At 49.9% G+C, this 16,403-nt stretch overlaps 1 protein-coding gene across 3 annotated transcripts in view; it reads right to left on the bottom strand.

Annotated features, from left to right (window-relative positions):
* PDIA5 (protein disulfide isomerase family A member 5) overlaps positions 1-16,403 on the bottom strand; it is a 92,379-nt gene that overhangs the window by 61,166 nt on the left and 14,810 nt on the right. For 2 of the 3 annotated variants that reach the window (XM_021934125.2, XM_021934126.2), the window contains exons 2-3: positions 8,793-8,919; positions 5,633-5,720 (exon numbers count right to left, since the gene is read on the bottom strand). In XM_021934125.2, the coding sequence (XP_021789817.2) occupies positions 5,633-5,720; positions 8,793-8,919 (215 nt within the window). Of the gene's footprint in view, positions 1-5,632; positions 5,721-7,491; positions 7,588-8,792; positions 8,920-16,403 lie in introns of all 3 variants that reach the window. The other variant, XM_021934127.2, reaches the window with a different exon arrangement.

The following is a 16,403-nucleotide window of genomic DNA, read 5'->3' as shown; positions in this document are numbered from 1 at the left end:
AGCCAGAACCTGGGGCGAAAAATGAAGACAAAACAACCTCTGAACCCCTGTCATCTCTCTCCTCGCCTCCCAACCGGCTCCTCAGTCAGCCACAGTTGGGGTTCTCACGTCCACGGCAGACCATGTTCAGCCCCTCCTGGTGGGGTAGAAACAAGACCACACTGAAGATAAGAAGGAAGGCTTCTGCCTGTCTTAACATTAACTTTGTGCCCACGGCTACCCCAGCCTCTCTAGCTCCATTTCCCCATCAAAGAAGGGATAACTCTCTTCCTCCCACCGGCCCCGGTCTAACATGGCAGGATTCTGGCCAGGTGGACCCGTGATCCCCTGGGGACAGGTAGGAGAAGAAAGGTAGAAAGTGTCCTCACTTCAAGGACGTGAAGAAAAGGGGGGCGAGTGCTGAGCAAGAAATACTGAGTGACTGCCTGAAGCCAAGTACCGAGGATGACGTGAAAGAATGTGGCTGGAGGATACAAGGCAGGAGGCAATGAGACAGAAGTCCTGGAAGAGCTGAACCTTGACCTTGGACAGGCCGTGGTGGTCACGTAGCACCCTCTGAAGGAAGGATTCCCTACAATAGGGTTCCTCCCCAAGTTGGCTGTTTCCCTTGGTACATGCCTCAAGAAGGTGCATCATAGGGTCTGGATTACGCAGTACAGTCAGTAAGAGTGGTGGGAAAAAAAGAGAGGAACATGGCTTTTCTGAAGAAATGTAAGGTGCCTCCCCTCTGCTGCCCTCCCAGCCCAGCAATTCTAAGGCTCTGCTCCTCAAGGGGATGTGTCACTGCAACAAGTGCATGGTGGTGTGCTGGAAGGTATCTGAAGCCACAAGATAAACATGGCACTTCTTCTGGGAGTCTGTTTTACCCCCGGGTAAGTAATGTTGAACATGCTGAGGAGCAAATGCTAAATTCAAATAGTTTTTAGGAGAAAACATAAGTCTTCAAAATATGTTATGCCTGCTCTGGCAGGTCCCCAATCTTACACCTGGGAAGCTGTCACCGCTCCAGAGAAATCAAGCAGATGGGGAGAAGGGCAGGGAAGAAAGCAGATGTGGTTAAGCAATGACCCTAAGCCTTAAGGAAAAGAAAGTAGCAAGCACCTGATAGGACAGTCTTGCCCCCTGTGAGATGCAGCCTCAGGAATTAGCAAACCAGGCACAGCTCCATGCTGGCTCCAGCTCAACTTCCCAGACAGCAGCACTCCACGCCAAGCCCGAGCCCAGCGCCCAGCTGGCAGGGCACGAGGGGAATACCAACTCCCGCACACACAACCCGCTTAACAGCCGGACAACCACCACCAGCCAGACTGAGCGTGGCTGTTGAGGTCTGAGCCAGGAGTGGAGTGAGGGAGAAGGAAAGCTGACAAAACCCTGGACAGAAGTCAGACGCCCTACAGACACCCCAGAGCAACAAGTTACAGGACCTGGAGCAGGGAGAAAACCAGCGGAGAAGTGTTCGTGTGTTCCTGCAGGTGCGCATAGAGGAATAGGGAGGAAAGAGCCAGAAAAGCAAAAAAATTAAAAAAAGAAAAGGAAAAGAAATATCCATACAGAAAGGAGAGAGGAGAAAAGAGGCCAAAAGAAGGCCAGGCCAGGCACGGTGGCGCATGCCTGTAATCCCAGCATTTTGGGAGGCAGAGGCAGGTGAATTGCTTAAGCCTGGGAGTTCAAGACCAGCCTGGGCAACATGGCAAAACCTGGTCTCTACAAAAAAATACAAAACTTAGCTGAGCATTGTGGTATGCGCCTACTGGGGAGGCTGAGCTGGGAGGAAGGCTTCAGCCTGGGAGGTCAAGTCTGCAATGTACTGAGATTGTGACACTGCACTGCAGCCTGGGCAACAGAGACTGTCTCAAAAACAAAAAGGGCCGTGCAAGGTTGCAGGGAGTCCTGGACTCAGGATTGGGAAAAGGGAACAGAAACCTAATAAGGGGAGAGAAAAGAGGGAGACAGGAGAGAACCTCAGAGAGAAGGACACGCACCCTTCCAAAATGGGGAATGGGGAGGGAGGGGCACAAAGAGAAAAAGACCCCCCTCAAAGACTAGAAGGCACGTGCCCACCACCATGCTTATAACACACACACACCAAGCCTGGAAGCTTCCAGCATTTTTTGAACCAGGCTATTTAGGGATGAAAGCAACTTGGAAGACTCAACCCCACATTTCCCAGAAGATTCAACTGAAGCCCAGAGAGGGGCAGTGACTTGCCAAAGGCCCCACAGCTATTTGATGTCAGAGCCTAGACTCAAAGCTGGGTCTCCTGACCTTTAGTCCTACAAATTCCACTGCACCCTGTACTTTTTTTTTTGGACGGAGTTTTGCTCTTGTAGCCCAAGCTGGAGTGCAATGGTGCGATCTCGGCTCACCGCAACCTCTACCTCCTGGGTTCAAGTGATTCTCCTGCCTCAGCCTCCCGAGTAGCTGGCATTACAGGCATGTACCACCATGCCCAGTTAATTTTGTATTTTTAGTAGAGATGGGGTTTCTCCATGTTAGTCAGGCTGGTCTCGAACTCCCGACCTCAGGTGATCCACCTGCCTCGGCCTCCCAAAGAGCTGGAATTATAGGTGTGAGCCACTGTGCCCAGCCTGCACCCTGTACTTCTTAAGGGTCAGAGCAAAACACCCATGGCCTGGGGCTCCCTCCCATGCCCAAAACCTTCTTCAGGTTCATCCTTACAAGAACCAAGGGGTCCTCACCCAGTAAACAGTTGCTGAGTGAACAAGCATACCATTTCTCCCCCTCCAGCTTCCTCCTGAACAAACTTGTCTAGATGAAAAACAACACTAGGAGAACGGTGTCTCACATTTAAATTGTATTTCCTATTTTAGAAAGAACTTTCATTTACCCGATCCTTATTACAGACCTGGAAAGAAGGCAGAACGTGTATCGCTGTCCCATTTCACAGCTGAGGAAACAGACTCAGGGTGACCGACTTGCCTGGTGTCACAGGGCTAGTGAGCAGCGCAGCTAACTAACTAGTCAGCAGTCAGCCCGGGCCCCCTCCTAAGCCCAAGGCTTTCTCTTTTATTCCACACGCCTGCAAAGACACCTTGACACTGAAGTAGCATCTTCTCTCACCCCAGATGCTCCCTGTTCCCCTCACCTGCCTTTTAAAGGGAAAAGTAGGGTGGCCTGTGTACTCCTGACCTTCCTGGTCATCCCAGCCCCAAGCCCTGTCCCCATCCTAGCCACCAACCCTTCGTGGGCAGGGCAGGAAGTGGAGCTGGAAACGATGAGAGATGGGTGCCTCAGCAGGGCCCATTTGAAGGAGGTGAGCTCTGGCTGGCTACCTGCTATTTTACAGTGACAAGGATAAAGAAGGCAGCCTGGCCCCGTGCCACCTACTCGCTCCTCAGCACACAGCACCAGAAAGCAAAGTTCCCAACGGCACTTCTGCCCATCCCTGGGTGTGTCTCATTCACAGACCCACAGAATGGACTGGACACACTTAGGACAACCGCGAGAGCTCTCATTGCAGGGCTCTGTGGAGCTAACACGGGGGCTCCCCATGTCCTGATGATTCCAGGCAAGTTTAGAAGTCTAGAAGCAGGAGTGAATGAGCTGGAGGGCAGGAGCTGAGTTCTCGGAGATCTCCTTTTCCAACAGTGGTTCGTGACAGCTGCCACCCAGAGTGGCCTACCTGGGCCACAGCCCAGAGTTCTGAACCTTGGGCTACTCAGGAAAGATTGCACCCTGCCTCTAATTTCAAACTCACACCCAGATATTCCTGAGTCCAACTTAATCCACTTTGGCTCCATAATTCACCTACTTATCCACACTATTTTAAAAGCTATCTAACATTTCAGTTTCTATTTCCTCTTACAGGAATAAATTCAACAGAGTAAGGCAACTACATGGAATAGTCCATCCTTCCGTCTTCGGGTTAACTCTTTCAAGCTCCAAGGTGCTTCCCTGCCCCAATTTTAATTTGAGCACGTGGAAATTCACAGGATGTTCTCATTGGCACTTTTATTGACTCCAGACATCATGTTTCCAAACTTGAGTCCTGAAGTTGAATCTCCATAGTCTATCTTCACCCACTACCCCGACCCCATTTCACTCAGGCACCTTGCGCTGCATGTTTTCCAGGCTACTCAGGGACAGCAGCAGGCCTTTCACCTCCACAGGCAGTTCTAGGGGTCCACTCCATAGGTGGCCGCCTGCAGGGAAAGCCAGGGCACTGTGAGCATGTGGTATTGTGCTCTGAGGTCTTTGCACCAAATGTGAACACGACCTCCTCTGTGAAGCTTTTCTCAACCTTTCCAGGCAGAATGGAGGGGCTCTCCTTCCATACATAGAGTCTGTGTTTGTGGCACTGTTCACCTGACATTGGAATCACTGGGCTAAGTGTCTGCCCTCTCCTCACATACTGAGCTCCTTGAGGATGCAGTTATCCATCTGTGTGTTCTCAAAGCACGTAGTAAATGCCCAGTAATGTCTGTTACATGGACCCAGGTGGAGATAGCAACTAAGTCAAAGCTCCTCTGCCCATTTCTGCCACCTACAAGCCTTGTAAGAACTCCCTACAATAAACCTCCATCAGCTTGGCAGAACTGCTGTCATCTCCAGATATGGAAATTCCAAAGTGCCTTGTCTCCATCTAATAGGCTTTGTTACTCTGCCAGTCACACAGAGCACAGCTGGTCAAATATGGGAGACAGAGAGATGCCTGGAAGGCAAGCACCCTTTCGGATCAACTATGAACTAGAATTAACCAATGGCTAAGATCTCACCTACTGCCTGGTGAGCAGCCTTTTCTGTTCAGTTAGTATCTGAATGAATCTAGAAGTATAAGGCCACACACACACACGCACACCCTCTACAGCACACACCACTTGACTAAGACTTATTATCCTAGTTTCACTCAGTGTTTTGTCAAAATATGAATCTCCTTCAATGCTCTCTAATCACAGGCAGAACAAACTTGAGGTCATCAACTTATAAATCAGTTGTGTCCCAAAAATTCACTTGAAAAGTAACCATTTAGAACTCAGACTGAAGAGGAAGAGGATTACACTGGGGTGGGTACCATAAATGTTCACTTAACCTGCAGGGTAGTAACAGGGCGTATTACTCAGGCAATAATAGCTACATTAAAGATTTAGAAGACCTTTACAGGCCTGGGCCCCCTCAGAAGCCAAGGCACAGGCAGCTCGACCCACTGATTCTACCTTTGCATGTTGGGCAGCAGAGGCATCTAGTGGTAATGTCCTGGGTTGGGGGTAAAGCTCATGGTTCTTGCTGCAGACCCACCACAGGCAAACCTGCTGGGTAACCCTGAAAATCACCTTGCCTCTCGGGGTATCAAGGCCACCCTCTGTAAGACAGGAAGGCCCCCTCTGCCACTCACCTCCCTCTGGGAAGACAGAAGAAAGCAACACATAGAAATAGAAGAAAGTGAAATCTCTATGGAAAAAGGGAAGAAAGGGGGCTGGGCTGTGAAGAAAGGGGTGGAAAGCCAGACACCACTCTTCCAGTCCCGAGTGACCTTGAAGTATCACTAGAGGGAACCTTTCCATCGCATACTCCCTCCCAGATTATGAGTCAAGGGACAGTTCCCGTCCCCACCCTTCAAAGCCCCAAGTGCCCCCTGCCCAGCAGCCACATGGCACATGGCCCCAGCACATACCCACAGTCCACCCAGCAGATGGTGCCTTGTCCTTTCACCGCTTGGGCCACTGTGGACAGTAACCTGAGATGATTTTCAGCTGCCGCCTCTGTAAAAAAACAGAAAATTAAACATCTGTGCCCAAAGGCACTGGGTCACCTCTGCCATCTTCCCTCAGAGGTGAGGAAGGATGGAGACCAATCCCAGAGCGGGTGGAAAAGTCCTGAGCACCAGGTAAAACACCCATCCCTGCACTCAACAGTGCCAGGGCCTGTGCTGCAAGAATAGTCCTGGCTCTTCTCAGAAACCCCTGATCCCACCATCCTCAGGGGCCTTCCTCTTGGACACAGAACCCCCAAGTCACCCTGCCTTAATCCACACTTCACACCTTACTCTTCCAAGAATCTCTCAGCCAGATCCTCAAGGCCAGTAAAGTCTCTGACTCATGTCTTTCTGGGATACATTTCGAAAATTCCATAAACAATGACAATCCTATAACTAAAGCAGGGAATGATGCTGCTGACTCCATGTTCAAATGTCCTGGCACCCCACCTAGGAGCTGACGAGAGCTGGGGTCAGATCCTTCCTTTACTTGTGGAGCACACGCTTATCTAGGAGCTCAGTACAACCTGGTGGTAAAATGAGGTCTATACGTGACACTAGGCTCTGATGGGCCAATGCCAAAGACACCTAAGCCCCATTTAACAGCCCACTTCCCCAGAAGCCACGGGGCAAGAGCTGGTCCTGACAGCACCTCCAGGAGTCAGTTGCAGGAATGTGGACCACGCCTTGGGACAGGATGGAGTGATCGCAAGAAAGGAAGACTTTCTCATTGGTGCAGGTGTCAATCCTGATGGGTCAGGGCAAGGCACCCGGATACTACTGTGGGAGGGCAGGGTCTTAGGGACAGAGCCTCTGTGGCCAGGATTTCAGCACTGCCAGCCTGCAATGATCCACTGCAAAGTGGCTGTGGCCAGTGTTTGATTCCTATGGCCAGCAGGCTCCTGAGTCACATTCTCCTAGGTGACACCTGTGAGCTCACTTGAAAGTCCTGCCAGACAAAGACTGGTGGGGAGAGTGATCTGCCGCTTTCTCCCGCCAGAAACCGTATGATACATCCCCACGCCAAGCAGAAATGATGTCTGAATCATGTGCCTCCACAGATCGCCTTTTCTAGTGTGGATAATGGTAGCTGTTTGTGAATACAGAGCATGCTGAGCCTTTCACAGAAGCAAACAAAAGTATCGCTCAAGAGACATGCACGGAGTCACTCGGAGGAGGCACTCCCAGGAAACCACGGCCAGGGTGACAGGAGGAGGGCAAGCCACTGAAGTGGGGAAGCCATTGTTTCACTGTTCTGACTGGGTTCTGGGAAGCAGGGGAGGGGGAGAAATAAACTAGAGCAAGATAAAGTACCCCCTGCCCTAACCTGCATTTCAGCCATGGAAAGGGAGGCACTGCTTGGAAGGATGGGAGGGAGCAAAGAAAATCCAGTTTTTGCACTGCTCAAAATCCCACTGAAGGTCACATGTCTCTTGTGCAGCAGGCCTGGGCAAGGAGGCAGGAAGTTAAAATAATTGCCCAGGCCCCATCAGGCAATGAAAGCAGGAGGTAGGCTGACAAGTGGGAAGCACCAGGGCCTCTACTCGCAATGGCTCGAGACAGGGTGGGGTGAGGGAAAGAGAGCTTAGGCGCTACCTCCTGCCCTGCAAGCTCCTGACAACAGGCCCCACCTTTCCACTCTCTAACTCCCTAATGATTTTCCGGCCTCAGCCCCATTCTGATCTCAAAGCCCTTCTCTCATTGCAGAATCAATACTCTCTTCCCATCCTCCATCAGAGAAAATAAGAGGCAGCGGGGCATAGGGGACCAGCTCCCACCTGCTGCTAGGAGATCTCAAACGAGTCTGCTACTCCCAGCTTCCATTTCCTCATATGTACACTGGATGTCCTCTGACAACCCGCACTGCCTCCCTCCTGGCAAAGGAGCAAATGAGACTGTATTATGATGAGCTTATATGGTGGGATCTACCCTAGAGAAGGAATGGAACATGTCTATCACTGACAGTCATCCTAGCTCCAACTCCAGGAGTATCCAAAGCAGCAAGCCACATGTTTTCAGGGCCCTATGCCCCAGGCCTCAAGAGTACACTGCTTCCCTTTCCCTTGATTTCACCTCTATTCCTGAGAGGTGACAGCAGAGAAATGCTAGTCACATGCTGTGCTCCCAACAATGCACTCGGGGTATGTGTGTCAGACCCTCAGAAGGGGAAGCAGCAGCCGCAAGTGGCAATGAAGACATCCCACATGCCAGGGATGCCTGGAGAATGCAGGCACATCTGGAGCCTCTATCATCCCCCAGGTGCCAGTGAGGGTTGAGGCTGAGCTGCCGGGGAAACCTGTGCCCGGAACCGGCCCAGCCATTGGCTGCTGCTTCTCCAGGGCCACAGAAAACTTGGCATCCTTAGAAGCAGCAAAAAACACTTAACTCCGCTGGAACAACTTCAACGGAGTCAGTGTTCACCCTCCCCCAAAGTCACTGCCAAGAGCCAAGCAAACCTCTCTCCATCTGCTATGTCCTTGCCAGTCTCAAGGTCGGAAGAGAGGCAGGCTGCTGCTCCTGCCCCCAAGAAATGCTGTGTCCCAAGCTTAGAGCCCACTCCAAATTCAGTCTTGCATCTGACCCCAGAGCAGGACAGATGGGCTTGGCAGGGCCAGGGCTGCCAGCTGGGGTGAGTGCTCCCGAGCCTGGGGCCCATTCAGCTGGCAACAGGCCGGCCTGGCCAGTAAATCAACAGCTCTGGCAAAGTGTGCCCTGGCAGGGATCGGCCCCATGCCTGTGCAGGAAGCCAGGACATCCATCCCCAGTGCCCGCCATTGTGATCCTCCATCCTACTTCACACACGCCCTCTCCCTCTTGAGGAGTGAGGGGCTCCAGAGGGCTTTCCCAACACTCATAAAAAGAAACGGAACCACCCCTGGGATCAGAAAGCGGCAGAGCTAATGCTCCTGTATGCCTCTGCCTCTGTCTTCTGAGGAAAGCTAACAAACCCCAAGTCCCTTGGACCCTCCCTGAGTGGTTTTCATCCTAAGGTCTCCTGCTTTCCATGTCCACCCCCTTCCTTCCCCTGAATCCCATCCTACCCCGATGGTTGACCTCAAGGCTGGAAAGGGACACTCACCAGATTTGGAGTAAAGCACCAGTACATTATTCCGGGTTCTGAGCAGTTTTTTCAAGTCCTTGGGGTCAGAGATTCTCTCAATGAGTGAGGAGACCTTTGCAGAGGACAGCCACAATGGCAGGACCACCTGGGGATCAAGGAGCCAATGACCGTGAGTTCCAGCTTCTGGCTGGGCCCCAGAAGAATCGGTGCCCACAGATGTGCTGCCTAGAGTTGCTTTCCTTCCAGAGGATGAGGGCAAACCAACACATCTCATGCACCACACCTACTTCTTCACCTCTAGGGACACTCTGCAGCCCACTCCCAGTCTCCCTTCCCCATGCACTTTTATAAGGCTGTATGGACTACAGATATACATAGTCAGCCCTCTATCTCGCAGGTTCTGCATCCACAGATTTGACCAACTATGGATGGAAAATGTTTGAAAACATAAAAAATAACAGGATAACAGTAAAATATAATACCAATAAAAATAATACAATATAACAACTACTTACATGGCATTTATATTGTATTCAGTATCATAAACAATCTAGAGATGATTTAAAGTATACAGGAAGCCATGCATAGGTTAGATGCAAATACCATGCTATTTTATATAAAGGACTTGCGCATCTATGGGCTTTGGTACCCTGTGGAGGCGGGATGCTGGAACCAATCCCTCAAGGATACCAAGGGAGGTTTGTATAAACATTCTGCATTGTTACACATCAGTCGAGAGCCCCCTGGGAGGTCAATGTCTGTCCATATTCCTCATGTTACCCCAATGCCATATTCTCGGGCAATGTAAAAACTCCATCCCATCTAGCAGCACCAAAGCATAAAATATACAGAGAAATAAGATCATCCCTTAATGCTTAGGGTGGGAATGGATGGGTAAGAGGCTTTTAGCTTTTCTTACTCAGGCAAGTGATCTCAGGAGGTTAGTCAACAAGAAATAAGCCAATTCTCCCCCAGAGAACCCTGGGAAACTTTGGGAACTGGAGGTGTCAGGCACCTCTGCAGGCACAATGAAGGGTGGGCTAAAAGCAGTGGGTGGGGGTTTATTAAAAGTGTGAATAAGGAGTAGACACAAAGCAGATCCCCTTGCCCAGACTGCACAGCTGGGCAACAGCCCCTTGCCCACCTGACAGAAAGCAAGAGGGTTACTATATGGAGAGATTGAGTAAGAAAAATTCCACTGGGAGATAACCCGGCAGAGGGTAGGAGGATGGCCGTCAGAAAAGACAAGGGGATTCAGAGGAAGTCTACAAACTGAATCTTGAGATCACTCATTTCTCCAAGCTCCTGGCCCCCAGCATCTCCCTTCCCTTCTCTGGAATGCGACCTGCCAGTCTTTTTCCCCAGGCAAGAGATTAGAGAATTTCCCTCTGGGGAAACTGAGAAGCATAAGAAAAACAACATAAAGACAGTGATTTGGAGATCAAACAGCTGAGTTCCTGCTCAAATCTCTACTGTGAGGCTCTCCCAGTAAACAAGCACTCTCCACTCCCTCTACACACTCACAGAGCTGCCAGTCCATGGGCGAGTACCTTGCTCTTCAAAACAGACAGATGATCAAAGTTCACCAGTTACAAATGACAGAGACCAGAACAAACCAATGGAAAGATGAAATGTAGAGGAAAAAGAAAATTAAAAGCACAGAAGTAAACAAGAAAATTATTATTCTCAGAGAAATAAAATGGTGCATCCATAAAATAAGAATAGAATGACATGAAGAAAAATAAATACTCAAAGAGAATCATGAAAATCTCTTGGAAAGTAAAATTATCACAGAAATAATTAGGGTTGGAAGTAGAATTGAGAAAACAAAAACAAACTCCTGGAAAACACAACAAAAAGATCAAGAAATAAAAAAGGACTTAAGAAAAATAAGAGAATGGACCCATTAAGTGCAAGAGCCAAATTAAAGAGACTCAAGAAAAAGAAAAAGAGAGAAAAAAAAAGAGAAAAATCAATTATCAAAAAGTTAATTCGAGACCTGGCACAGCGTCTCATGACTGCAGTTCCAATTACTCATGAGGCTGAGGCAGGAGAATCACTTGAGCTCAGGAGTTCATGGCCAGCCTGGGCAACAGTGACTCAATCTCTAAAAAAGCAAATAAATTAAAAATAATCATTCAAGAAAATGTTCCAAACCTGAAGGATGTCAGTCTTCAGATGGCAGGGCCCAGCATCATGAATAAAAAGACTCTTACCAAAATACATCACTGAAAACTTTCAGAACACTGCTGACAAAGGGGAGATCCTAACCATTTCAAATAAAAAAAAAATACAACATACAAAAGATCAGGAGTCAGAACTGCCATAAGACTGTTCATCAGCACACAAAAGACAATGAAACATTGGCTTCACAATTCTCAAGGAAAATGATTTCTAACTGGAATTCTGTAACCAGCTAAACTATCCACCAATCATGAAAATAAACCTACTTGAACAGATTAAAGATATCAGATGTATAAAATTTACCACCAGTGTACCCTTTCTCAGAAAGATACTAGGACCCATTTTCCACTAAAACAAAAAGTAAATGAAAAATTCGACATGGAAACAAAGAATTTAATGAAAGAGAGAGACAAAAGGTTGACCGCGTTGATGGTGAAGAGAAATCCCAGGATGACAACTGTTCAACAGCCTGCAGAGCAACCAGACCAGAACAGAGTGAGGACAGAGCTCATGGAGGAACACGGTCAATAAGAAGAGGCAACCATAGCTTATTTGATATGCTTGGTCATACTGAGAGGAGTTTTAATTTCTGCTACAAAAAATTGTTTTAAAAATAATATGACCAAAATTACACAGCTCGTTAAGTACAGCCAGGACCTGAATCCCAGTCTTTCTAATATGAGCTCACGCCTTCTCAGCCCCCTGCCTCTTTGCAGCCAGAAGCCTTGGATTGAGTCTGAGCCCTACCACTCAAGAGCTAAGATGCCTAGCCAATGTCACTCAACCTTTTAGAGGCTTAGTGACTCCCGTCTGACATAGAGATAATGATACTTCCTTCGTGGGATTGCTGTGAGGATGAAATGGGATAATTTATTGAACGTGTTTTATAAATCAGAAAGCACTCTGAGAGTATCAGTTACCATAATATGCAACACAAACTTCCATCTCAGCAGAGAAGAAGACTGAAACATGACCATATTCTAGTGTTTCTAAATATAATCTGCCATTGGAATTCAAAGTTTCCCTCTCCCCAGAGTAAAGCCATCCAAGAGGAAGCCAAGGTATGATTTCTCCCTCATCACACCCTGCAGAGCAGGGTAAAATGCCTGAGGACCCACTGCCCTTATGCAGGCCACCTTAAGAGCTCACCAAAAAGCTTGCTAAACTTTATTATTATTATATGTTATCCTACTGCTCCCAGGGAGCTAATGGAGTTCAGACTGAAAACTCCACAGCTCAATGCACATGATTAAAGGGAAAAAAATAATCTGTTGGAAAAACACATTGCCTCACTGCTGTTTTTAATCCTCAGATAATCTGACCAGTGGAGAGCAACAACTGCTCTTGCCCAGGGCCTCAGGACTCTGACCTGTAGCCCAGCCTCTCCTGAGGCTGGTAGGCACCTACGCTTCTGGAACTAGGGAGAAGGAAAAGGGAAGGCAGGAGGGAGGGTGAGCCTAGAGCTCATCTGCCAGGCAGCACTGTGTGCAGCTGGGTTGCAGCGACAACAAAGCGTGTACAAGAGAAACCACAAGAGGCTGAGGCTCACAGCACACCCTCAGCTTCCTTCCCATAAAACCCAGTCCATCCCGCAGGTCATCTAACCAAGGGCCACTGAGATTTAACAAACCACTTTCCAGCCAGCCAGCCAAGCCCCTCACCCAGCGTTTGGTGTCACGCAGTAGAGAAGTTAAGCCCAACCAGAAACGTGCTGAGCAAATTTACTTTGCTTGAAAACCATCACTGGGCATGACGCTGGGGCTCAGACTGGGCATAACCCACAGCCAAGCCGGTTTGGAAGCTGTGTGAAGGGTCCATCTCCCTACCCTCACCCCCACCCCCAAGATTAAGAGCTCTGGAGGAGGGCAGGGCCCTGCACAGGGCCTGGTCCATTGAAAGCCCTCAGGAAATGTTTGCCCAGAATTATAAACATGACAAATTATACTGTCACCACACTCCTGACCTTAGCAGAGGTCACCCACTATCAGCATGTGATGGGGTGAGTCCACAGCAGCCCTTGGGAGGCCCAAAGGGACTATGGAAACGAGACAGATCACAGCTCAGGGGGTGTCTGGGCTGGAGCACGGCAGAAGTCAGCGGGGCAGGCTGGGCTCTTCAAAGTCTGCCCAAGGGCCTGGCCTGGTGCAAGAAGAGAGTGGGAAGCATCATTGCCCAGTTAGCAGGGGAGTGAAAGGATGAACATGGCATTGTAGAGACTCATCTGGCCGTGACCTCAGACTGGGCAGCAGCCAGGGAGGCCGGAGGTGGAGGGCCCTGCTGGGTGACTGCCCGAGTGGAGAGACATGGATCAATGCAAAAGCCTCAGAGGGAAAAACAGCAAAACCCAATGACTATTCATAGGTAAGTGAGGAAGAAAGAGAAAAAAAGTCTAAAATGACTCCCAGAATTCTGGGTTGGGAGGCTGGAACAACAGCCAAAGATGGAAGAACAGAGAAGCAGCAGCGAAGGAGGCTTTTCTCTCACATTAAGGAAGATGATAATAGGCTCAGGTTTTGGACAGGTAGACAGTGAGGCATCAAATACAGGCATTCTCCAGGTTGCAAGGTGAGCCACCAAGTAAATGAAGTCCCCGTGGGCCAGGCTCAGAGGGAGGAGACAGGAAACACCCTCAGTGAGGGAGGAGGCAGGACCAAGAGGGAGGTGGGGAGGGCTGCGTCCACAGAGACTAGGGAGGGGACGCTTTTAAAGAAAAGGGAGTGATCCACAGGCAGGCAGAGTGGGGAGGGGCTGGGACAGGGCCAAAGGCGGTGAAGTCCCTGGGAACACTGGAGAGAATGTCAGTGGTACACGTGGCGGGAGCTGGAAGCCAGGTTGCAGAGGAGAGAAAGTCTACCCAGCACAGGAGCTGGGGTGATAATGGGAAGGTGCAAGGAGGTTCCACAGGGTCAGAAGAAGGATAAGTTGTATCCCATGAAGATGGGGGCGTGCAGGCATTAGTGGGCAGAGGCGAAGCAGGATTTGCCCAGAGTGGCAGGATCTGAGAACAAGAGAGGAAAAATCATCAAGATAGGCCGATCCAGGGAGAATCCTGAGACATGGGGTCCAAAGAGTTGAGACACTAACCGGGCTTTTGAGAAGGGGAAGGATGAAAGGCCCCTCTGTGTCTGGCCTCAGACAGACCCTCACCCTAGCAAACAACCACAGGGGCAGACAAGTAGGAGGCGTTTCCTCCCTCCCCATAAGCCCAAGGGGACTTTCCTCCTGCCACTTAACATTCTCCTTTCTCCTCCACTTCAGTCTATTTTAACCTTTCCAATGTACACGCTCCTTCCTTTCCTTAAGATGCAGTCCCAGCAAACCTCGCGGCACCTTGCCAAGAGCCTTACTGCAGACTTCATAAGTCACAACCCACAAACCTTGATAACAACAATAACTACAGCAACAATAACAACGTTAATGATGCAAAAACTATCTGCTCCTTTGTCAAGCCCTTGCGGGGGAAAGGGCAGGATTTGAGAAGTGCTTCCAAAGGCAGCCAGGGTTCCATGCCAGTCATGGCATTGTTCCTGGGCTTGGCAGGCTCTTTACATTCGAAGTCAATCGCTCTAGAGGTAAAGGAGAGAAAAAAGATCCCCTTTGTTCACCATGCAAACCCCTTCTGACCTTCTCCAATAATTGCTTTCTTTCTGCTCACAACCCTCAGCTTTAACAGTATTTACATCAGGGCTGAGCTGCCCCTGCTGGCTGAGCTGAGACCCATAAAGCATCTCCCTGGTGCAGGGCAGAACACTGCCAGCAAAAATGGTTTTCCCCTTTTCTGCTTCTGGGAAACAGAGGCCCCCAATGCCAGGTCCTGCCTATTATCAGCCAACCAGCACATCGCTGTCAGAGCACCAATGCCCCCAACCTCCAAACCCCCTCACAGAGCTTCACTGCACCCCCTCCCTCCAGAGCACCAGTCCCCTTCCACCACCCAATCCCTCCCCTGAGTACAGGCTCTCTTCAGAGTCCAGCAGCAACAGAGTGCCGGGCACGGAGGTCCTCACTGCCCACCTCTGCCATGTCTGGAGGCAATGGGGTGGAGACTGAGTCCTTCCTCATCTTCCAGACCCCCTGCCGTGCTCTTGTAACAGGTGTCTGCTCATTCAGAGCCTGCCAGACAAACCACCATCCACTTAGAAACCCACTCTCTTCTCCCCGCTCTGCAGTCTTCCAGACACCACAGAAAGAGCACTGGCTCAGGAGTCAGACAGACCTGGGGAAAATCCAGGTGCCACCACTTACAGCAAGATGACCTCAGGCCTGTTACTAGACCTCTGAGCGTCAACTCCCCACCTGCAAGGTGGAGAGGAGAATACCAGTGCCCAGTTTGCAGGGTGGCTTAGGACTACATGAGGGGGGAAATGACAAAGAATCTAACGTTTGGCATGCAGAAGCACAGAATAATTGCACTTCTCTGTATTAACAAGACAACTTAGAAGGGGAGCAAGGACAGCAGTAACACAGGGACCACCTCTTCCTCTCCAGGGGCCCTGTCTGCAATCAGGCAGGGCAGCAGGTCCAGGCAGGAAGGAGCGAACACGTACACACATTCAGCCACCAGAAAGCCTCGAATCATCACCAGCTGCACAGCGACCCAGACCAAGAGGTCACACGGCACATTTAGAGCACACTTCCCAGGTTTCATACCCACTAACTCGTTTACCCCTCACAATACCCCAGTGAGTAGGTACCTGCCTCATCCTACAGATGAGGAAACTGAGGCTCAGACAGGTTACATTAATTACGAAGGTCACACAGTAGGTAAGTAACAGAGCCAGGACTACAAGTTGGGCCTCCCAACTCCCGACTCCTGGCCAGAGGAGGCCTGCTTCTCTCAACCCCACAGGCTCCCTGGACTGCTGCAACAGATGGCACAACCCAAGCAGAAAAGGCACATCTCCTTCCAAGGCAGGGCCTGCCAAAGCAACCAGGAAATGCCCCCATCTCCCAGAATCCCAGGGCAAGGAGGGTCCCAGCAGGGGTTTAGACTAACCCTCTGCTTTCTGCAAGCCCAGCAGATCCTGGAGTCTCCCAAGGTTCCTGGGACCAAGAGCATGAAGATCCTAAATGTGGCAATTAGCCCAGGTCTGTTCCCAGCCAGAGACTGTGTGCAGGAAGTGTGTGGTCCTCTCCATCTGCTAACACAGCACACACAAACTCCCCTCTTCACTTACCTCACTTAATGAGGCTGATCGCCACCCAGCATCACCATCAAACTAAAGAGATAAGAGTCCCAGTACGCCGGAAGATAATCAGGGAGAACAGTCCTTGCCACATTACACCTCAGCTTTAAAAAGTTCCTCATCTCTGGGGCGTGTGCCAGCACCCTCACATTCTCTGTAACTAGCAAAGCCGTCTGTCATTATGGATTTACTATTCAATGCAGACCATGAAGCCAGCGATATTCAATTATGTAAAAGCAGCTTGCTAACGGAGGAAGAC

This window comes from Papio anubis, chromosome 2, assembly GCF_008728515.1.
Source record: "Papio anubis isolate 15944 chromosome 2, Panubis1.0, whole genome shotgun sequence".
NCBI classification, from domain to species: domain Eukaryota; kingdom Metazoa; phylum Chordata; class Mammalia; order Primates; family Cercopithecidae; genus Papio; species Papio anubis.
This window is presented reverse-complemented; position numbering and strand designations above follow the sequence as displayed.